Source organism: Protopterus annectens, chromosome 9.part0, assembly GCF_019279795.1.
Source record: "Protopterus annectens isolate FY-2018-M chromosome 9.part0, PAN1.0, whole genome shotgun sequence".
NCBI lineage: Eukaryota > Metazoa > Chordata > Ceratodontiformes > Protopteridae > Protopterus > Protopterus annectens.
In genome coordinates, this window is record NC_056743.1 from 1,776,608,739 (window position 1) to 1,776,625,903 (window position 17,165).

Genomic DNA, 17,165 nt, shown 5'->3' on the forward strand with positions numbered 1-17,165 from the left:
CATATTTTTGGACTGTTTTTCATAAAATAGTTGTTTTCTGGCAACTTAAAGGCAAATCATTAATGACTGAAGTTAGAAAATAATGACATACATTTGAGTTTCAGACTTCATACCCTTCAGAAAATTCATGCCCACCAAAGGACCAATCACAATACCAGTAGATTGCCAGGCACCCAGTATTACTGCTGCACAGGTTAAAACAGCAGTGTCCAAGGCCAAGAATATAGCTTCTATGGGACCTGACAATATCCCTGGCTGTGTTCTACATGAACTACAGAGTGAACTGGCAACTCACCTGTGTGCCCTGTTCAGTCACAGCCTCATCTCAGGCTTTGTCCCTACCGAATGGCGCACTGCTACAGTCATCCCTCTCCACAAAGGAGGATTGACTACAGACCCTGGGGACTATCGCCCCATTAGCCTGATGAGTCTGATATGCAAAGCTATGGAATGCATCATCATGGACCTAATAAACAAGGATATAGGGAATCTCAAAACTCTAGATCCCACACAGTTTGGTTTTGTGAAGGGTATATCATGCCTGCTCAACCTGGTCGACTTCTTTGAGTCAGTCACCAGAGCTGTGGATGAAGGCAAGGTGGTTCATACAGCCTACCTTGATCTGGCCAAGGCCTTTGATACCATTCCCTACTCAGGAATCATATAAAAACTCACTAAGCTAGGCATCAACCCCTATATCTCTAGGTGGGTTGTGAACTGGCTCACAGGTAGAACCCACAGTGTGAAAGTAGCTGATTCCAAGTCAGACTGCCAACCTGTCACTAGTGGAGTCCCACAGGGTTCAGTCCTGGGTCCTCTCCTGTTTGGTATCTACTTCTCTGAAGTCCAGGCCAACAGAAAGGGACTCTGGCTGACAAAGTTCACAGATGATTGCAAGTTGGGAGCTATTATTAACATCCCAAGTGATGTTGACATCCTACAGAAAGGACTCACTGAGACCAACGACTGGTATCAGAACCATGGCCTTAAGCTCAATGCCAAAAAATGTGTCATCATCCCCTTTGGGAAAAACCTGGTTCCCATGAATTACCTCATCGATGGTAGTCCACTGAACACGGAAGGAGTTATAAGAGATCTGGGAACACAGGTTGACAGCAACCTCTCTTTTGACCACCACATTGCCACTGTGGTCAGAAAGTCCTTCTTCTATGTGGCACATCTCATTACTAAGGGTTTTGCATCCAGGAAGAAAGAGGTCATTGTCTCCCTCTACTCTTCCCTCATTAGGCCAATCATTGAGTACAATTCTCCATTTGGCATGTACCTCACTAGACACCTGCAACAACTGGAGAGGCCACAAAAGTACCTCACAAAGAGGACCCTAGGCCTTAAACACTTGTCCTATACGGACAGATACAAAAATCTCCAACTATTCTCTGTCTCATATTGCCTACTTAGAGGCGATCTCTGCTTGACTTACAAATCCATGTCTGATCCAACTCTGTTAGAAATGCTACATCTAAAGAAATCCCAATCCCTTCACACCACACACTCCAGGGACCTCAACCTCATTACCACAATCAACAGAACAAGCTGGAGGGACAGGTTCATAACCCAGAGACTGCCCATGCTATGGAATAGACTTCCCATATATGTCAAAGAGAGCACCTCACTGGCCCTCTTCAAGAGAAATCTTGATGAGTGGATGGGAAATAGAAAATTCACCCCGGGGATCACTCTAGTGGCTCTACTCGACAGAGGCACTGGGCACTAAGGTCGAGTGGCACGATGCCAGGGTAATCCTATGGGCTAGGCTAGTAAAGGCTCCAGGGCCATTAGCCTAGTACACACCTATGAACCTATGAACCTATAATGCAAAACATGTTATTCTATCAACTTTCTAAGTATATAAGAGCAATACTTAAAAATTGACCCTATTTTTGGCCTTTGTCCCACTTTTGTTAATGGCTTTGTCCAGATTTCTTGCTCGAAGAGGTTGAGAGGTATGGTATGGTATATAATTTACATATCCTATGCCATTTGCTCTACCCACCTTTAAAATGTACATATATCTAAGTAAATCAGATATACAATTAAAATCAAAAGTGATTTGCATTCATACAGCTAAGTACTTGTTTCACTGAAATTAATGCTAAGTGACTGTGAATTCAGACACAGCATAGATAATCTAATATTTTGTTCAGGAGATGCTTTGCAGTCTTGTGGGAGTGGGGCCCTCTACTATTATCTGGGTAGTCCTCAATATCCTTGCTGCTCACTCATGGGGGAGGGGGTGGAAGAGTGGTGTTCCCTCTCAAACTCTGGTTTGCGCCTCACCATGGAGAGAAGATGGTGATTTTGTCCTCATGGCTGTCACAAGCCCTGGACATGGACAAAAGTGTAGTTAAGGTGGGTAAAAGGGAGGCAGCCACCATGAGTACAAGTCATTAGAGGGCATGAATGGCAGTTGCTGATATGGGATTTATGGCAGTACTCAGTACTGGCATTCATAAATGAATGCCTATACTATAACAGCAATCAGAACTCAAACACGGATGTGTTTTTCTGTAATTATAGCAAGCCACTTTTTACAAAAGACTTTTTTTTGGGCCTTAACTTGGACAGACAATCTGTTTTTTTTTTTTTTTTTTTTTTGCTTCTCTAGTTAGAGTTGAAGGGAGCCAGATCTGGGAATGACATCGGATGGTGGGTCCTCTCTCTGAGCCCCCAGCCTGACCCACACCTGTTCCTAGCAGTCTTTTTGGGAAGGTTTGGGTCCTGAGAGCTTCTTTGATTCCTGGCTAGCTTCTATCCAGTCATAGCTGTGTCTCCACTCTCCATGCTTATAGCTTCTTCCCTACCACAGAACAGCCTCACTAGGTTGCATCCGCTTAGGACTGGAATGGCTCAGGCTTCATGATCTCAGGCTGCTTTTCACTTGAATAACCATGCTCCCTTGAACTGCCTTGGCATTCTGTATCACAGGAAAGTTGAGGCTCCTGGTGATAGGACTGAGTATGCTAGCTTCTGACTTCTTGGTACTGGGAGATGAGGCTGAGGTTTCACAGAGGCCTGCAGAATGACAGGTAATTCTCTATCCTGATTTCCTCTCATCCCCTGAATGGGTAATACTTTGTGCAAGTGGGCATGCCTTTAAGATCCGCCTTAGCTCTATGGTCCCCTGAATGGTCCTTGGTTCTTATATCTCTTTCTCAGCTCAGCAAGTGATACATAAGTAGTTTACTGATAGGGCAGAGGACGATTACTACCCTAATCCTCAAAGAGAGTCCTTTTACATAACAGAAGTCTTTAATTTATGAGTTGAGTCCTCAACGAAGTTGTAATTCCTCAGATGAGATCCTTTGTTAAGTAAGTCAAGGCCATCACCCCAGTCATCTCATGAAAGAGAAGCAGCCCTTGAGGCTGGATCAAGGTTAGGGCTTATGGATTGGGCAATCTGGGGGCCTTCATTTCCCATTTTAGAGAATTCATGACAGTCATCTACTTCCTGTTAAGGCAGTCAATTTAATTTTTTTTCTTTGGGGGGAGGTCATGTCCCTACCTATGAATTTCACATTCCTTGTGCTTTCATTCTCTGCTTCTGCTCAGGGATATACATATATATTTTTTGACTTGGCTCCCTTTGCAGGGGGTGGAGGGAGGGATGGTTCAGTTATGCAGTTGAGCAGTTCTAGAAAGCTCTCTCTGGACATAGTCATGCTTGTCCTTTTCCTCTGGACCACTTGCACTCAGATCCTGCCCTTCATGTGTGGTCTTTCAAGAGTCAGAAACTGCTCTGAAGCCTTTTATTAGTGTTCCAGTTGGAATGGTTTATGCTGGGGACAGCACAATGCCCGATACCTATATATATATGGCTAATTGCAGGCATCCAGGATGTACTGCATATCAGTTTCTGTGTCTTGCCTGCAGTAGGGAAATGAGGTAAGTCATTTCTTTGCTCCCTAATAGTGATTAGGATGGACACTGATCCCAAGGTAGTTAAACAGGCCCTTTAGTGAAGGTTGCTTTCTGTTTTCTCAGGATAACTTCTCTCTTTGTGGCTCTTGAACATCTAATTTCTTTTAAATATAAGGCTATGTGTTACAAGTTCATTTGGTCTTATGGTTCAAGACTTCACCCAAGGCTATCCAACATTCCTACTAGTTGTATTTCCTCTGGGAATCATAATTGTCCAGGGCCTGCTGGGAGTGGATTTTTAACCTTCCCAGACCATTGGGGCCCCTCCCCTGTTTTACCCTGTTCTTCTCAGAAAATGACTTCTGTTCCTATGTAGGCCATTCTTTTCTGGACCTTTCAGGGGCAGAAAGGCTTCAATGATAGCAAACTTAATTTCAGCAGGTGATATGGCCTTCAGTTTCTCACCAAGGGGTAACAAGTCTGGCTTTGTGGATTGCTGTTCATCTTTCACTGCTTTGGTAGTGAGTGGGCTGGTAAAACCCCCTTTGTCCTTGCTAGAGAAGAGCAATGAGTTCTGTATGCCAAATGGCAATCTGTCCACTAACCTGAGCTACAGTCTAGTCCACTTCCTTTGGAGTAGCTGTTCCCAGAGCTTACCAGATCTGCAGCTGATGGATGATTTAGTGAGGTTCTTTGAGTCCACAATGCTCCATTTCTTTGCCACCTTTCTGGCCCATGTGTATGAGGTTACGTCTTCTGTTTGGATATTCCCCCATACTCGGCCACCTTGGTGGTCATGTGTGATTCTATGGCTCCTTCATGTTAACTATAACATATATTTTCTCACCACATTAATTGATCCATAGAGAAGACCCTCCTTGACGACTCAGAAATACCCCCCAATCCCTGAAGATGTGCTACTCCACCAGCTGACCTTGGCTGCTGCATTTTCATGTAGAATGAGGCAAGAATATACTCAAATGTCACTTGCTAGCAATTAGGTTGCCCAGTTTTTATTGCTGCTCTTGATTTGCAGTGGGCACTTACTGATGGTAAAGATGCAAATTAGTTGCAAAGGACAAGTTGCATTTGTGTACTCCAAGTGTGGTATCACAGTGTGTGTGTTGCCAAAGGTCACACCCATGCCCAATGGGAATATCTCATAAAAAGATGCTGAATGTTAACTAGTGCACAGGATAAACAAAGCCAAGGACCCAGCAAGGGAGGTCCTCTTTGTAAATCAGCTGACCGTATTTCCTACACATTTAAAGTTTTGAATTAACATTTTAAACATTTGCAAATTTTAGTTACCAGCAGTTTTTTTTTAGTGCTAAGGAAATATATTTATATTAGTGACCATTTACATTCATTATATTACTTATGGATGGGCTGTGTAGATGTCGCAAAGCACACAAAAAAAGGAAACAATTTATACATATTTTCTTTCTCAAAGGATACAGAAAAGGGGGATCATTTAAGCTCAGAATATATTTCTGAGTTAAACTTCCAATTGACTATATAAATACATAAACTAATAAATCAGATTCCTAAAATTATAATTCAGCATTTTGACATCACAGATTACTTCTATGGCAGAAACCATGGCATTACAATCAGATAATGTGGCTACTGTCCCAAAAATAAACAAGTAGGTGGCAGTTTCCTCTAGAAGAAAAATAAATCCTTACTTTCATAAATAAGGTGTCAGTTAAAATTAAGTTTAGGAGAAATAAAACTTTGTGACATGATGTAAATTAAGAGCTTTATTCTGAAGAATTTAGTTCTTGCTTCATCACCACAGTCCAGTCCAAGACCTGCAGCATTGCTGCCATTGCTCCAGTCTGCTATTCAATCAAGCAAATCCTCCTCTCTTCACTCATGAACAAGACCCCAAAATACTTAAACTCCTCCACATGAAATATCTGTTCCCCTTAAACTGCATAAAGCAATCTACTATTTTCTGAAAGTATAACCTCTGATTTGCAGATGCCGATTTCATCCCAGCTGCTTCACAAGCAGCAGTGACTTACTGCAACACACACTGGAGAACATCATTATTCGAGGCAAAGAGGACAATGCAAACAACCAAGATGCAGGTTCAGCTATCATGATGGAATCTGCACTGTGTCTCCTAAATCAAAAGGTCAACTATCAGGATGGAATATGCACTGCATCTCCTAAATCAAGGTTCAGCTATCACGATGGAATCGGAACTGCATCTCCTAAATCAAAGGTTCAGCTGTCAGGATGGAATTTGCACTGTCTCCTAAATCAAAGGTTTAGCTATCAGGATGGAATCTGCACTGTGTCTCCTAAATCAAAAGTTCAGCTATCAGGATGGAATCTGCACTGCATCTCTTAAATCAAAGGTTCCGCTATTAGGATGGAATCGGCACTGCATCTCCTAAAATCAAAGGTTCAACTGTGTCTCATAAATCAAAGTTTCAACTATCAGGATGGAATCTGCACTGCATCTCCTAAATCAGAGGTTCAGCTATTAGGATGGAATCAGCACTGCATCTCCTAAATCAAAGGTTCAACTATCAGGATGGAATCTGCACTGTGTCTACTAAATCAAAGGTTCAGCTATCAGGATGGAATCTGCACCATGTCTCCTAAATCAAAGGTTCAGATATCAGGATGGAATCTGCACTGCTTCTCCTAAGTCAAAGGTTCTGCTATCAGACGTAATCTCATTTACAGTACCCGAAAAATATACTTTCTGAAGAGGGTTGAAAAGTGTGATACTCTGTAAATGGAACACACCTTCCTGTGCCCCCTTCATGAATAACAACTCATAAAATAAAGAAACAGAGCATGGAAGTTCTGGACAAAAATTAAAACAGCTCTTACTCTACTAGCATGTGGACAACTAAGAAACCTAGCAAAACTACTTATCACCAAAGATAAGAAAGCCTACTACTCAGCCAATCAAAACATATGCACTAAAAATCCAAAACTGTTCTGGTCTCAGTCAAGAAACTGTTAAATCCAGGACAAGCTACACAGCCAACATGAAACGCTCAGAAACAAAGCGATACCATAGCCAACTAATTCGATACCCACTTTATGCAGACAGTGCACTCATTAACCAACCAGGTGACCAGTCAAGCTCTTGTGGTCCCTGCTCATTCAAATCAGCAAGTCAAATGGCATCAGAAATATTGGGTCTAGAGATCTAAACCTCTTCTGCAACAACAACAGGACAGTTTGGAGGGACAGTAATATCTCACAGAGGATACTGCTGCTCAGTTTGCCAGTCCATTGCCGTCAGCACTTCCAGCCATACATCATTTACACCTGCAGACTTTGTTACAATGTAAATATTTGTTTACTTCAGTGACTTCATCTACCAGTTAGACCCAGTTCCACCATCTGTTACTGGTATTGCTTCCTTAGAGGAAGGAATGTCAACTGGCTGTAGGAGTTACTCATTGTGTTTCCTCTACATCTTGGTAATTCCATCAGATGAAGTCAGCATTTCTCTATGCCTGCTGGGAACATCCTATGTAATAGCTTGCCTCCCCCACCTGAACCTAATTGAGGCCATCCAAAACTCCCTGCCCATGACCTCACTAAACACCTCCCATACTAAGCCTTCACTTTGGCAACATTGTAGCTGCTGCTTTCCTGGCTTGTTGATACTTATCTGTTAAATTCAGGGTTTGCATGGCCTCTTTCTTTAACCTGACAGATTCTGCTATATTTTGTAGCTACTAGTAAGTTCTAGTGTTAATGCCATAACAATCACCAACCACCTTTTGGTAACCACTTCTTGTTGCCACTTCAGCTATTGAGGTCTTTAACAAAGTCCAGCCAGACTCCACATCTACTGCCTTCCCAGATGTATACTAGAAGCTTTTCTGGAAGTGAATGTTGAACTTACTGCACATAAAAGCATTGGCTAGTCATTGCTTAGGCACTCCCACTATGTGTTTTGGATTTACACATCTGTCCAGCCACTGTTCCAGCCATCTGACCTAATTCACCACAAAAGAGTAATCACCTGGCATCTCAGCATGTCTGTTGGCATAAGTGTTCAGGACATACAACCTCAGGTCTGATGACATGACTACAAAGTCACAAACTGCACTTCAGCTTATGGAATTCTGATGCTATGTACACTTAATGGTATCCTATGTTCATACATGGTGTTTGTTAAGGACAATCCATGAGTAGCACAGTGGTCCAACAACAATTTACCACTCATGGTCAGTTCAGGCAATCTCTTCCTCCCAATCCCACTCCACCAGACATTTCTGTCATTCATAGGTTCATAGGTTCATACTAGGCTATCTGCCCGAGGGCATTTATAAGCCTAGCCAGAGTATGTTTGGCTTTCACCACCCATTTTAAATTAATTTTGCTATGCCCTTTTTCGAGGTTAGTATACTGTGCCTCTGTCTAACAGTGACACAGAAGTGATACCCGGGGTAAACCTATGATCTCCCATCCACTCATCAAGATTCCTCTTGAAGAGAGTCAATGAGGGACTCTGCCTAACCTGGACTTGCATTTTATTCCATAGTGAAGGAGCCTTTGGGTTATGAATCTGTCCCGCAAGCATGTCCTATTTATTTCAGTGCTGATGTTCAAGTCTCTCGGCGTGTAGCTCAATGGGATTTGGATTTTTGAGGTGCAGCATGTCCCTTAATTCCGGGTTGGACATGGCCTTATACGTCAGGCACAGGTCACCTCTGAGCAGGCGGTATGCCACTGAGTAGAGCTGGAGTTTCTTTAACCAGGCAGCATATGGCATCTGTTTGAGCCCTTTGATCCTCTTGGTGAGGTACTTTTGGGGTCTTTCCAGTTGCTGCAGGTGTTTGGTAAGGTACATCCCAAAAGGGGGATTGTACTCGATTATGGGCCTGATGGGGGATGAGTAAAGAGGCATGATGACCTCCCGTAATCTAGATGTGAATCCCTTCATGATTAGGTGGGCTATATAAAAAGTTTTTCTAACCACTTTGGCCACGTGGTTGTCAAATGAGAGATTGCTATCAACTTGGGTCCCCAGGTCCCTAATTACTTCTTCTGAACTTAATGGATTACCACCTATGTGGTAATTTGTGGGCACTTTGTTTTTGCCAAAGGGGATGGCTATACACTTTTTGGCATTTAGCTTGAGGCCATGGCTCTGGCACCAGTTGTCTGTTTCTATGAGGCCCTTTTGGAGGATGCTTGTGTCGGCTGGAGAGTTGATTATGGCGCCCAGTTTGCAGTCATCTGTGAACTTGGTCAGCCACAGTCCTTCCATGTTGGTCTGTACCTCCAAGAAATATATACCAAACAAGAGAGGTCCCAGGACTGAGCCTTGTGGGACGCCACTTGTAACTGGTTTGGAGTCTGACATGGCTCCAGCAATTCTAACCATGTAGGTTCTGTCCTTGAGCAAGTTTGCAACCCATCTAGTGACATAGGGGTTTATATTTAAGCTGATGAGCATATCTATAATGCCCGAGTGGGGTATTGTATCGAAGGCTTTTGCGAGGTCCAGATAGGCTGTGTGGACCACCTTCCCTTTGTCAATGGCTTTGGTGACTGTTTCAAAGAAGTCAACCAGGTTTAAGACTCAGGATCTGCCCTTAACAAAGCCAAACTGGGTAGGATCCAGTGTCTGTAGGTCCCCAATATCTTTACTTATGAGGTCCATGATGATCCTTTCCATAGCTTTGCAGACCAAGCTAGTCAGGCTTATGGGGTGATAGTTTCCAGGGTCCGTTGAGGCACCACGTTTGTGGAGAGGGACCACTGTTGCTGTACGCCACTCTTTGGGTACATATCCTGTAGTAAGGCTGAGACTGAACAGTAGTTTTATGTTTGGGTTTAGCTCTTCTTGGAGTTCATGTAGGACGCAGCCTGGGACACTGTCTGGTCCCATTGATGCTGTGTTTTTTGCTTTGGAGAGGGCGGCTCCCACCTGAGCATCTGAGATGTCAGGGGCAGCACACTACTGGGATAGATATTTGCCCTTTGGTGGGGAGGGGAGAAGTTTGCGCTGAACCTGTCAGCTAGGATGTTGGCAATGTCTGTGGGATCAGTGTATTTTTTGTCATTTTAGACTAATTCTGAGCATATCTGGGAATTCCCACCCAGGTTCCTAACATAACTAAAGAAAGCCTTATGATTATCCTTAGTGTCCTGTGCAATTTTTCTCTCGAAGCTGGCCTTTGACCATTTTATGAGTGCCCTTAGTTTTTTGCTAATATTGATCAGAGATGCCTTCCCTTTTTGGGATTTTGCTCTATCATGTAGTAGCTTCCCTTCTATTGTATAGTTTGTTTATGGCTGGGGTCCACCAGACAGGTCGTCTGCCTTTGGAGGATTGGGTCTTGGTTTTATTTGGGATTGCATGATCCATGCATTCCTGAAGGTGTTCATAGAATGCATTTATAAAGGATTCTGCGGTCTGGGCCGTATTTTCCACAGGCCCGGGGGCTTTGAAGGATTCCACCTCGGTTTTGAGGAGTGTGAAATTTGCTTTAGAGAAGTTTTTCACTGTGGTTTTCTGGACAGGGGGTGGGGTCGGGATGTGAATATCCAGTGAGATCAGTTTATGGTCTGATCTTACCAGTGAGGGATGCACTTCTGGTCTAGAGCATAGAGTCCCCATGTTGGTGATGATCAGGTCCAGTATGTTTTCCCCTCTTGTGGGAGTGGTAACAAGTTGTTCCATAGCATTTGAGTTTATGAATTCTAGGAACCTTTGGGCAAGGGTATTGGAGCTAGAGTAATGCTCCCAATCTATGTTTGGGTAGTTGAAGTCGCCCAATATAATGGTGTTCGGAGAGACCTTCATATTTTTCAGTGTTCTCAGGAAGGCCGAGTGGGGTTCCTGGGTTTGGGAGGGTGGTCTGTAGCAGGCTATAAACTGGAAGGCAGTTTTACCCACTGTTAGTTGCACATGGATAGTCTCTGACGCTTCGTGCTTTGCCACCAACCTGGAGGTGTGGGTATCTTTGATGAATATCGATACTCCACCTCCTTTTGTGGTTCAGTCCAAGTTTTGGGGCCGAAAAGCATGGTATGACCTGGTAGTGCTGGGGTGCTCTCGGGAGTCCTGAACCAGGTTTCTGTTACTGCACAAATATCGATGTTCTCCATGCTAAGGAGAGTTTCGAGTGCGTGCATCTTGAGGTTTAGACTTCTAGCGTATATCAAGCAGACAAGAGTAGCATTACTCTTAGTTTCTTATCCCTTGTGATACCTATGGAGGTGGGTTTGTCTTTTGAGCCTTGCCTAAAAAAGGCACTATGGGGGTAGCAAGAGCCTTTGCCAATATCCGAAGGCCCAGGGGTGACAGGTGCAAGCCATCCCTAGCAAAGCATCGTGGCTTGTCGTGCATATCATCCCAAGCTGACAGGCATTGGATCCCCTTTGAATGACACCAATACTTAAGCCAATTGTTGAAATTGATCATCTTGTCTTCATATTGTGGCATCATTCTTGGTGAGGGTAAAATGCTACTCAAGGTCAGGGTCATACCAGCCTGGGCTACATGCTCAGAGAGCTCCTCTATGTCTCTTCATGTAGTCCAGGGAGGTACGTCTCAGGTCATTCACACCAGCATGGACAATGACTGAGTCATATTTGTACTTGCCTTGCAGTGACCTGAGTGCTTGTGTTATGTGGTGGATCCTAGCACCAGACCGGCTGCTCACTGTGACCTTCTCCTTGTTCAGCCTGGTGAGCGGGACGTCAGTGTGCCTGATGATAGAGTCACCTATTACAAGTGTATCAGGTGTGTTGTTTAGCCTTAAGGGCTGTGACTGTTCGGCACACTGGCTTTGTGAGATATGTGTTGCACGTGTTTTGTTTTGGGATAGCGGTTGCTTGGGTGTCTGCTTTGGAGGCCTGTGCTGCTTAGGCAGATCTTTATTTAGAGCCTCCGAGTATGTTTTTGTGTGATTATGTGTTTGGTTTGCTGTCGTGGTAGGTCTACGTGAGACTGGAATTGTAGTGAGTGTGGTTTCCTTCTCCTCCTGACTGGTTATGCCAGTACTGAGTTGAGAGAGCTTAGCCTCCAGTTTGGCTACATGGTTGCATCTCTCACATGTGTTGGAATTTGTTGGGAGGAGGAGAGGGTTGTCTGTGTACATGAGGCAGTTGTAACATTGCCTCAAGATTCCCATATTCACCAGCTGGACCGGAGAGGAGATTGACAACTGACCTTTGGACATGCTAGAATAATATTGGGAATTCCTTTATAATTGAAAACAAGGGCCAATGGGGAACGAGGGTGTAGTGCTTTTAATTTTTAGTGCTGACTTATAATTGCTTTAGTGAGCAAGTGCCAGGTAACAAGTGCAATGTGTTACAGGTAACTTAAATACAAAAACGACAAACAGTAACTTTCTTTCCAAAGCAAGGAAATGAGTACGGTAAGCAATGCACATACCACTAGGGAGCCACAGAAGCACTGAGAAGCCGTTTTAGGTGGAATTAGCTTTCCAGGAAATAACAAGCATACAAACAAAGCTAGATTCAGCAGGCCTGGATCTAGTCTATGCTACAACAAACAAGGTGTACCAATTTCAGTGAGATACAGTTCAAATATTCAGGCACTATAAACCTTTAACCAGAAATTCCCAGCTCAGAAGGGCAGAGTCCAGCCTCTCCTCCCACAAGAGTGCAGACCACGAACCTTCTTAATGTAAAATAACTGGCCTGAAGCCCAAGTGCTTAAACCAGAGCTAATACACTTTAAGAATAACAGACACTGAGCTCTCAATCAGCAGTTCCCAACTTAGAAGGATGAAAGCTACCTGTCCTGCCACCACAGTGCATGCCACAAACCTTCCTAATGTAGAACAACTGGTCTGAAGCCCAAGTGCTTAATCCAAAAGACTTAGAATGCTAGCTACACTTTAACCAAGTTACTACCAAGCAGTAATAAATACAACTGAATACTTTAAATAATGCCTGGATTAGTGCTCAAGTTATACAAACAAAGCTAGATTCAGCAGGCCTGGATCTAGTCTATGCTACAGCAAAGAAGGTGTACCAATTTCAGTAAGAAGAAATTCAGATATGCATGCACTATAAGCCTTCAACCAGAAATTCCCAGCTCAGAAGGGCAGAGTCCAGCCTCTCCTCCCACAAGAGTGCAGACCACGGAACCCTCTTAATGTAAAATAGCTGGCCTGAAAGCCCAAGTGCTTAAACCAGAATTAATATACTTTTAGAATAACAGACACTGAGCCCTCAATCAGCAGTTCCCAACTTAGAAGGATGTAAGCTACCTGTTCTGCCACTACAGTGCAGACCACAAACCCTCTCAATGTAAAACAACTGGTCTGAAGCCCAAGTGTTTAAACTAAAAGGCTTAGAATGAGTTACACCAAGCAGTAATAAATACAATTGAGAACGTTTAAGATGACGCACAAGCAAAATAAAGTAGGAAGAAACACAAGTACAGTAAAAGCAGAAGATTTTTTTTTTTTTTTTTTTTTTTTAGAAAAGTAGCAAAAGCAGTAGTAAATACAATTCTCATGCAGTGCAAGCTGGCACACTTGAATATGTAGCAATATTAGTCCACACACAGTTTGAAAAAATTTAATTAAATTAAAAAGGACTAAAAGCAAGTGCAGAAAGAGTTTATTAGGTAGAATGCGGTAAAGAGATGTCCTGGGGGGGTGTTTTAGATCAAATCTACAGTGGGGCGGGCACTGCAAAAGCCACCAAATTTAAACTACAACCAAGAATGGGGGGGGTGGGGGAACAGTTTCAACACAGATGTAAGGAATGTGCAAATTATAAAAAATATATATACTGTTTTCTATAGATTTGCAGAGCAGTAAGACACAGATATCAAGCAGACAATTTAGCTCTATAATACAGAATAACACAGAAAATATACTCAGCTCTATAAACTTGTTCTGTAAGGCTGTCTCTCAAACTAAGGTTCCAGTTTGAATACAGGTTGTTAATTAAAAGGAGACACAGCACTAGCTAAATTATATCAGCTGAAAGACAAGGCAGGAAATGAGGGGGGGGAACAGTTTCAACACAGATGTAAGGAATGTGCAAATTATAAAAAAATATATACTGTTTTCTATAGATTTGCAGAGCAGTAAGACACAGATATCAAGCAGACAATTTAGCTCTATAATACAGAATAACACAGAAAATATACTCAGCTCTATAAACTTGAAGATAGTTCTGTAAGGCTGTCTCTCAAACTAAGGTTCCAGTTTGAATTTGGAGTCTCCATGCAGAACTACAGAATCTGTGGGTGCATCTTATAAAAAGATTGCACCTGTAGTCCCTAGGAAGGTCACACACTCTGAACAGCTGTTAGATGCATATGCACAGATAACAGACAGAGTTAGGCTTTTGCAGCATGAGATGCATTCAGGCAGCTCTGTGGTTTGCTCTGCAAACTGAAAAGGAACAACATTGAGCTGAGGCTTGTAAGAATCCCCACACCTGCTCAGGGCCTCTCCTGAGGGCCATCTCCAGAGCAGGAGAGGGAGAGAGAAAGAGAGAGGGGGGGAGAGAAAGAGAGACCACCCCCACCCCAACTGAATGTGTGGCTCCAGAGCAAATGTGATGTGTACAGTAAGACTGATTAAATCTATGTGGTACTTTCTAACCTACTACATAAGTGTGTGCTCTTCCCCTAGCAAAGAGGTAACATTTCATGTCCCAAGACCCAATTTCTTTTGCTACAGAATAACTGATGACTACCAGTAAAAATCCCAAACCCAAGTGTACTTGGAGGCAAACACAGCTCAAACTGAAACTTTATTTGTAGTATCAGGCAAATCATTCAGCTGAGAACCTTTTGCAATTCAGTACTCTTTGTCAGGATTTTTACAGGATCATTTCCTCCTGATCCATGAACAGCTTTATTCCAACAGAGAAAATGTCCAATTAGGCACAAGATTAACACTTTCACCCATGTTATAGTTTTTTATATCTACAGAAATCTTTTTCAGGAGTGCATTTTCTAGTCTCCTTATAGATTGTTCTGTCAAGGAGGCATTGTAAAAGTAGCATGCTTCATGGCCGGCTGATCAATGGTTTCTAATATAGGGTGAGAGTAGACTTTAACTGGCATTGTAAAAACATCTTAATTTGAAAAACAGGTTTTCTCTGTTGGAATAAAGTTTTTTCTTGGATCAAGAAAAAAAAAACCTTTGCCACTTCCCACAAAAGAACAGAGTAGGCATCAGGGAATAAATGAATATAGCAAATGCAGTAAACAGATTTATGTAGTAAATATTGCATATAGATTTCATAGTAAATAAATATCACTTATATGCTTCTAAAATAAACAATAATGTTGTATTTAATCAGAAATTCTAAAGAAGCAACTAATTGTTTATTTATTTTTATTTCAGCTGGAAAATATTGGCAATTTTATTAAAGCTATTCAAGATTTTGGCTTGAGACCAAATGATATCTTTGAAGCAAATGATCTGTTTGAGAACACCAATCACACCCAAGTGCAGACAACTTTAATAGCACTTGCTAGTTTGGTAAGTACTTCCAAAGTGACTGCTGCAAACTAACAGGATAATAATGTCTGTATTTTACTTTTACTGCTGTGCTGTAGCATATGAATACCCTAAACAAACAAAAAACTCATTTTCTCAGCCTAGTAAGGCATTCCAGGGTGGGTATTACAGAAGTATTAGGGAAAGAGCAGACATAAGGCTAAGGAGGCATCCACCATTGATATCAGGCCTCATAATGTTTGGCTGGTCTCCTAATTTCTCTGTAACACTCTGCCAGTCGGGCGCTAATTGCTTATTTGGTGCATATGGAAAAGTAACTATGTTGAAAAAAGGAGCAGTCAGATGTAAGCCTAGTTCCAGGTGCTTAAAGTGATCAAACAGCTTTGGATTTGCTTATTGTTTACTGTAAAAGATTGTCTAGATTCTAGTTTTACTTAGGATCATAGATTCATAGGTAAGTACTAGGCAATAAGTATGCAGACCTTTACAAACCTAGACAATAAACCAAATTCAAAAGTTCCCTATTACATCAAGGAGGACAGTACAAGATAAACCAGAAGAGAATTTGAGGCTTCCCATCCAAATATCTAGGTTTACTTTCAAGACGGCAAGGGTGCTACTCTGCTTGACATGTTGCAGAAGTTTATTGCAGAGGTGGGGTGTACACTGGGATATGAATCTATCATGCCAAAGTGGCATATTTGTTTATTGATGAAGGTTTAGTACCTTTGATCTGGTATTTGGGGGACCATTTGTTCTGTAAAACAATAGAAGGTCAAAGAGGATCTGAATTTTTATGTCTAAAAAGGCTAGATACAGCTCTCCAAAGATGAATGTATAGCAAAATGATTAGAGAGAGATTGTTACCATCCTGATAATAAAGATTTTTGAGGCCACTGATCTTTTTCTTAGGAACCTCTAAGTTATCTCAGGTTGACTGATATGTTACATAAATAAATGCCAAAAGGGGCATTATATTCAACAACAGGTCTGATACGTGATGAGTAAAGCGGAATTAAGACTTCTTCTGATCTAGAGGAGATGCCTTTGTGAATTAGATGAGCCAGATAGATGCCGTTCCTAACTACTGTGATGATAAAACAGTCAAAGGAGTGTCTGGATCTCTTATAACAGTGTCTGCTTGAAGAGTTTTGTCACCTATATGGTATGGGAAGATGCTTCATTCACCAAAACCAACTACAGTACATTTTTCACGTTTAATTTGAGACCACTGGCCTTGTACCAGTTGTTATCATAGTCTAACCAATGTTGGAGCAGTTGTGAGTTAGTGGAAAATCAAATTACAGCTTCTAATTTGCAATGATCTCAAACTTAGATAACAATGAGCCAGGAGTGTTGGCCTAACGGTCTGAGAGCTAGATGCCAGATAGGAGAGGATCCAACAATGAGCCCCGTGGTATACCACGACTAACGTTTTTGCTATCAGCAGTGGCACGTGCAACTCTAACCTCATTTCTGTCAGACAGCCTGTTAAGTATCCACCATACAAAATAAGGAATTATATTCAGATGTACACATTTGTCAATGATGCCTACATAGGGAATAATGTCAAAGGCTTTGGCCAGGTCCATATATTCTGTATGTACTGCATAATCGCTATCCACTGTTTTGGTGACTTTTTTGTAAAGAAATGACTGAGGTTAAAGAGCATGACCTTCTTTTGACAAAGCCAAATTGATGAGGGTCCAGGATTAACAGATTTCCAATGTTCAGATTAATAAGGTCTGAGATAATGTGTCCCAGAGCTTTACTTATAAGGCTACATAGACTAATGGGTCTATAGTTATCAGGGTGTGTCACTAG

The 17,165-nt window shown here is 42.2% G+C and overlaps 1 protein-coding gene across 1 annotated transcript in view; it reads left to right on the plus strand.

Moving 5' to 3' along the window:
- CNN1 (calponin 1) overlaps positions 1 to 17,165 on the plus strand; it is a 344,933-nt gene that overhangs the window by 204,577 nt on the left and 123,191 nt on the right. Inside the window, 1 exon segment of the mRNA XM_044084643.1 lies at positions 15,225 to 15,377. Coding sequence (XP_043940578.1) covers positions 15,225 to 15,377 — 153 coding nt within the window.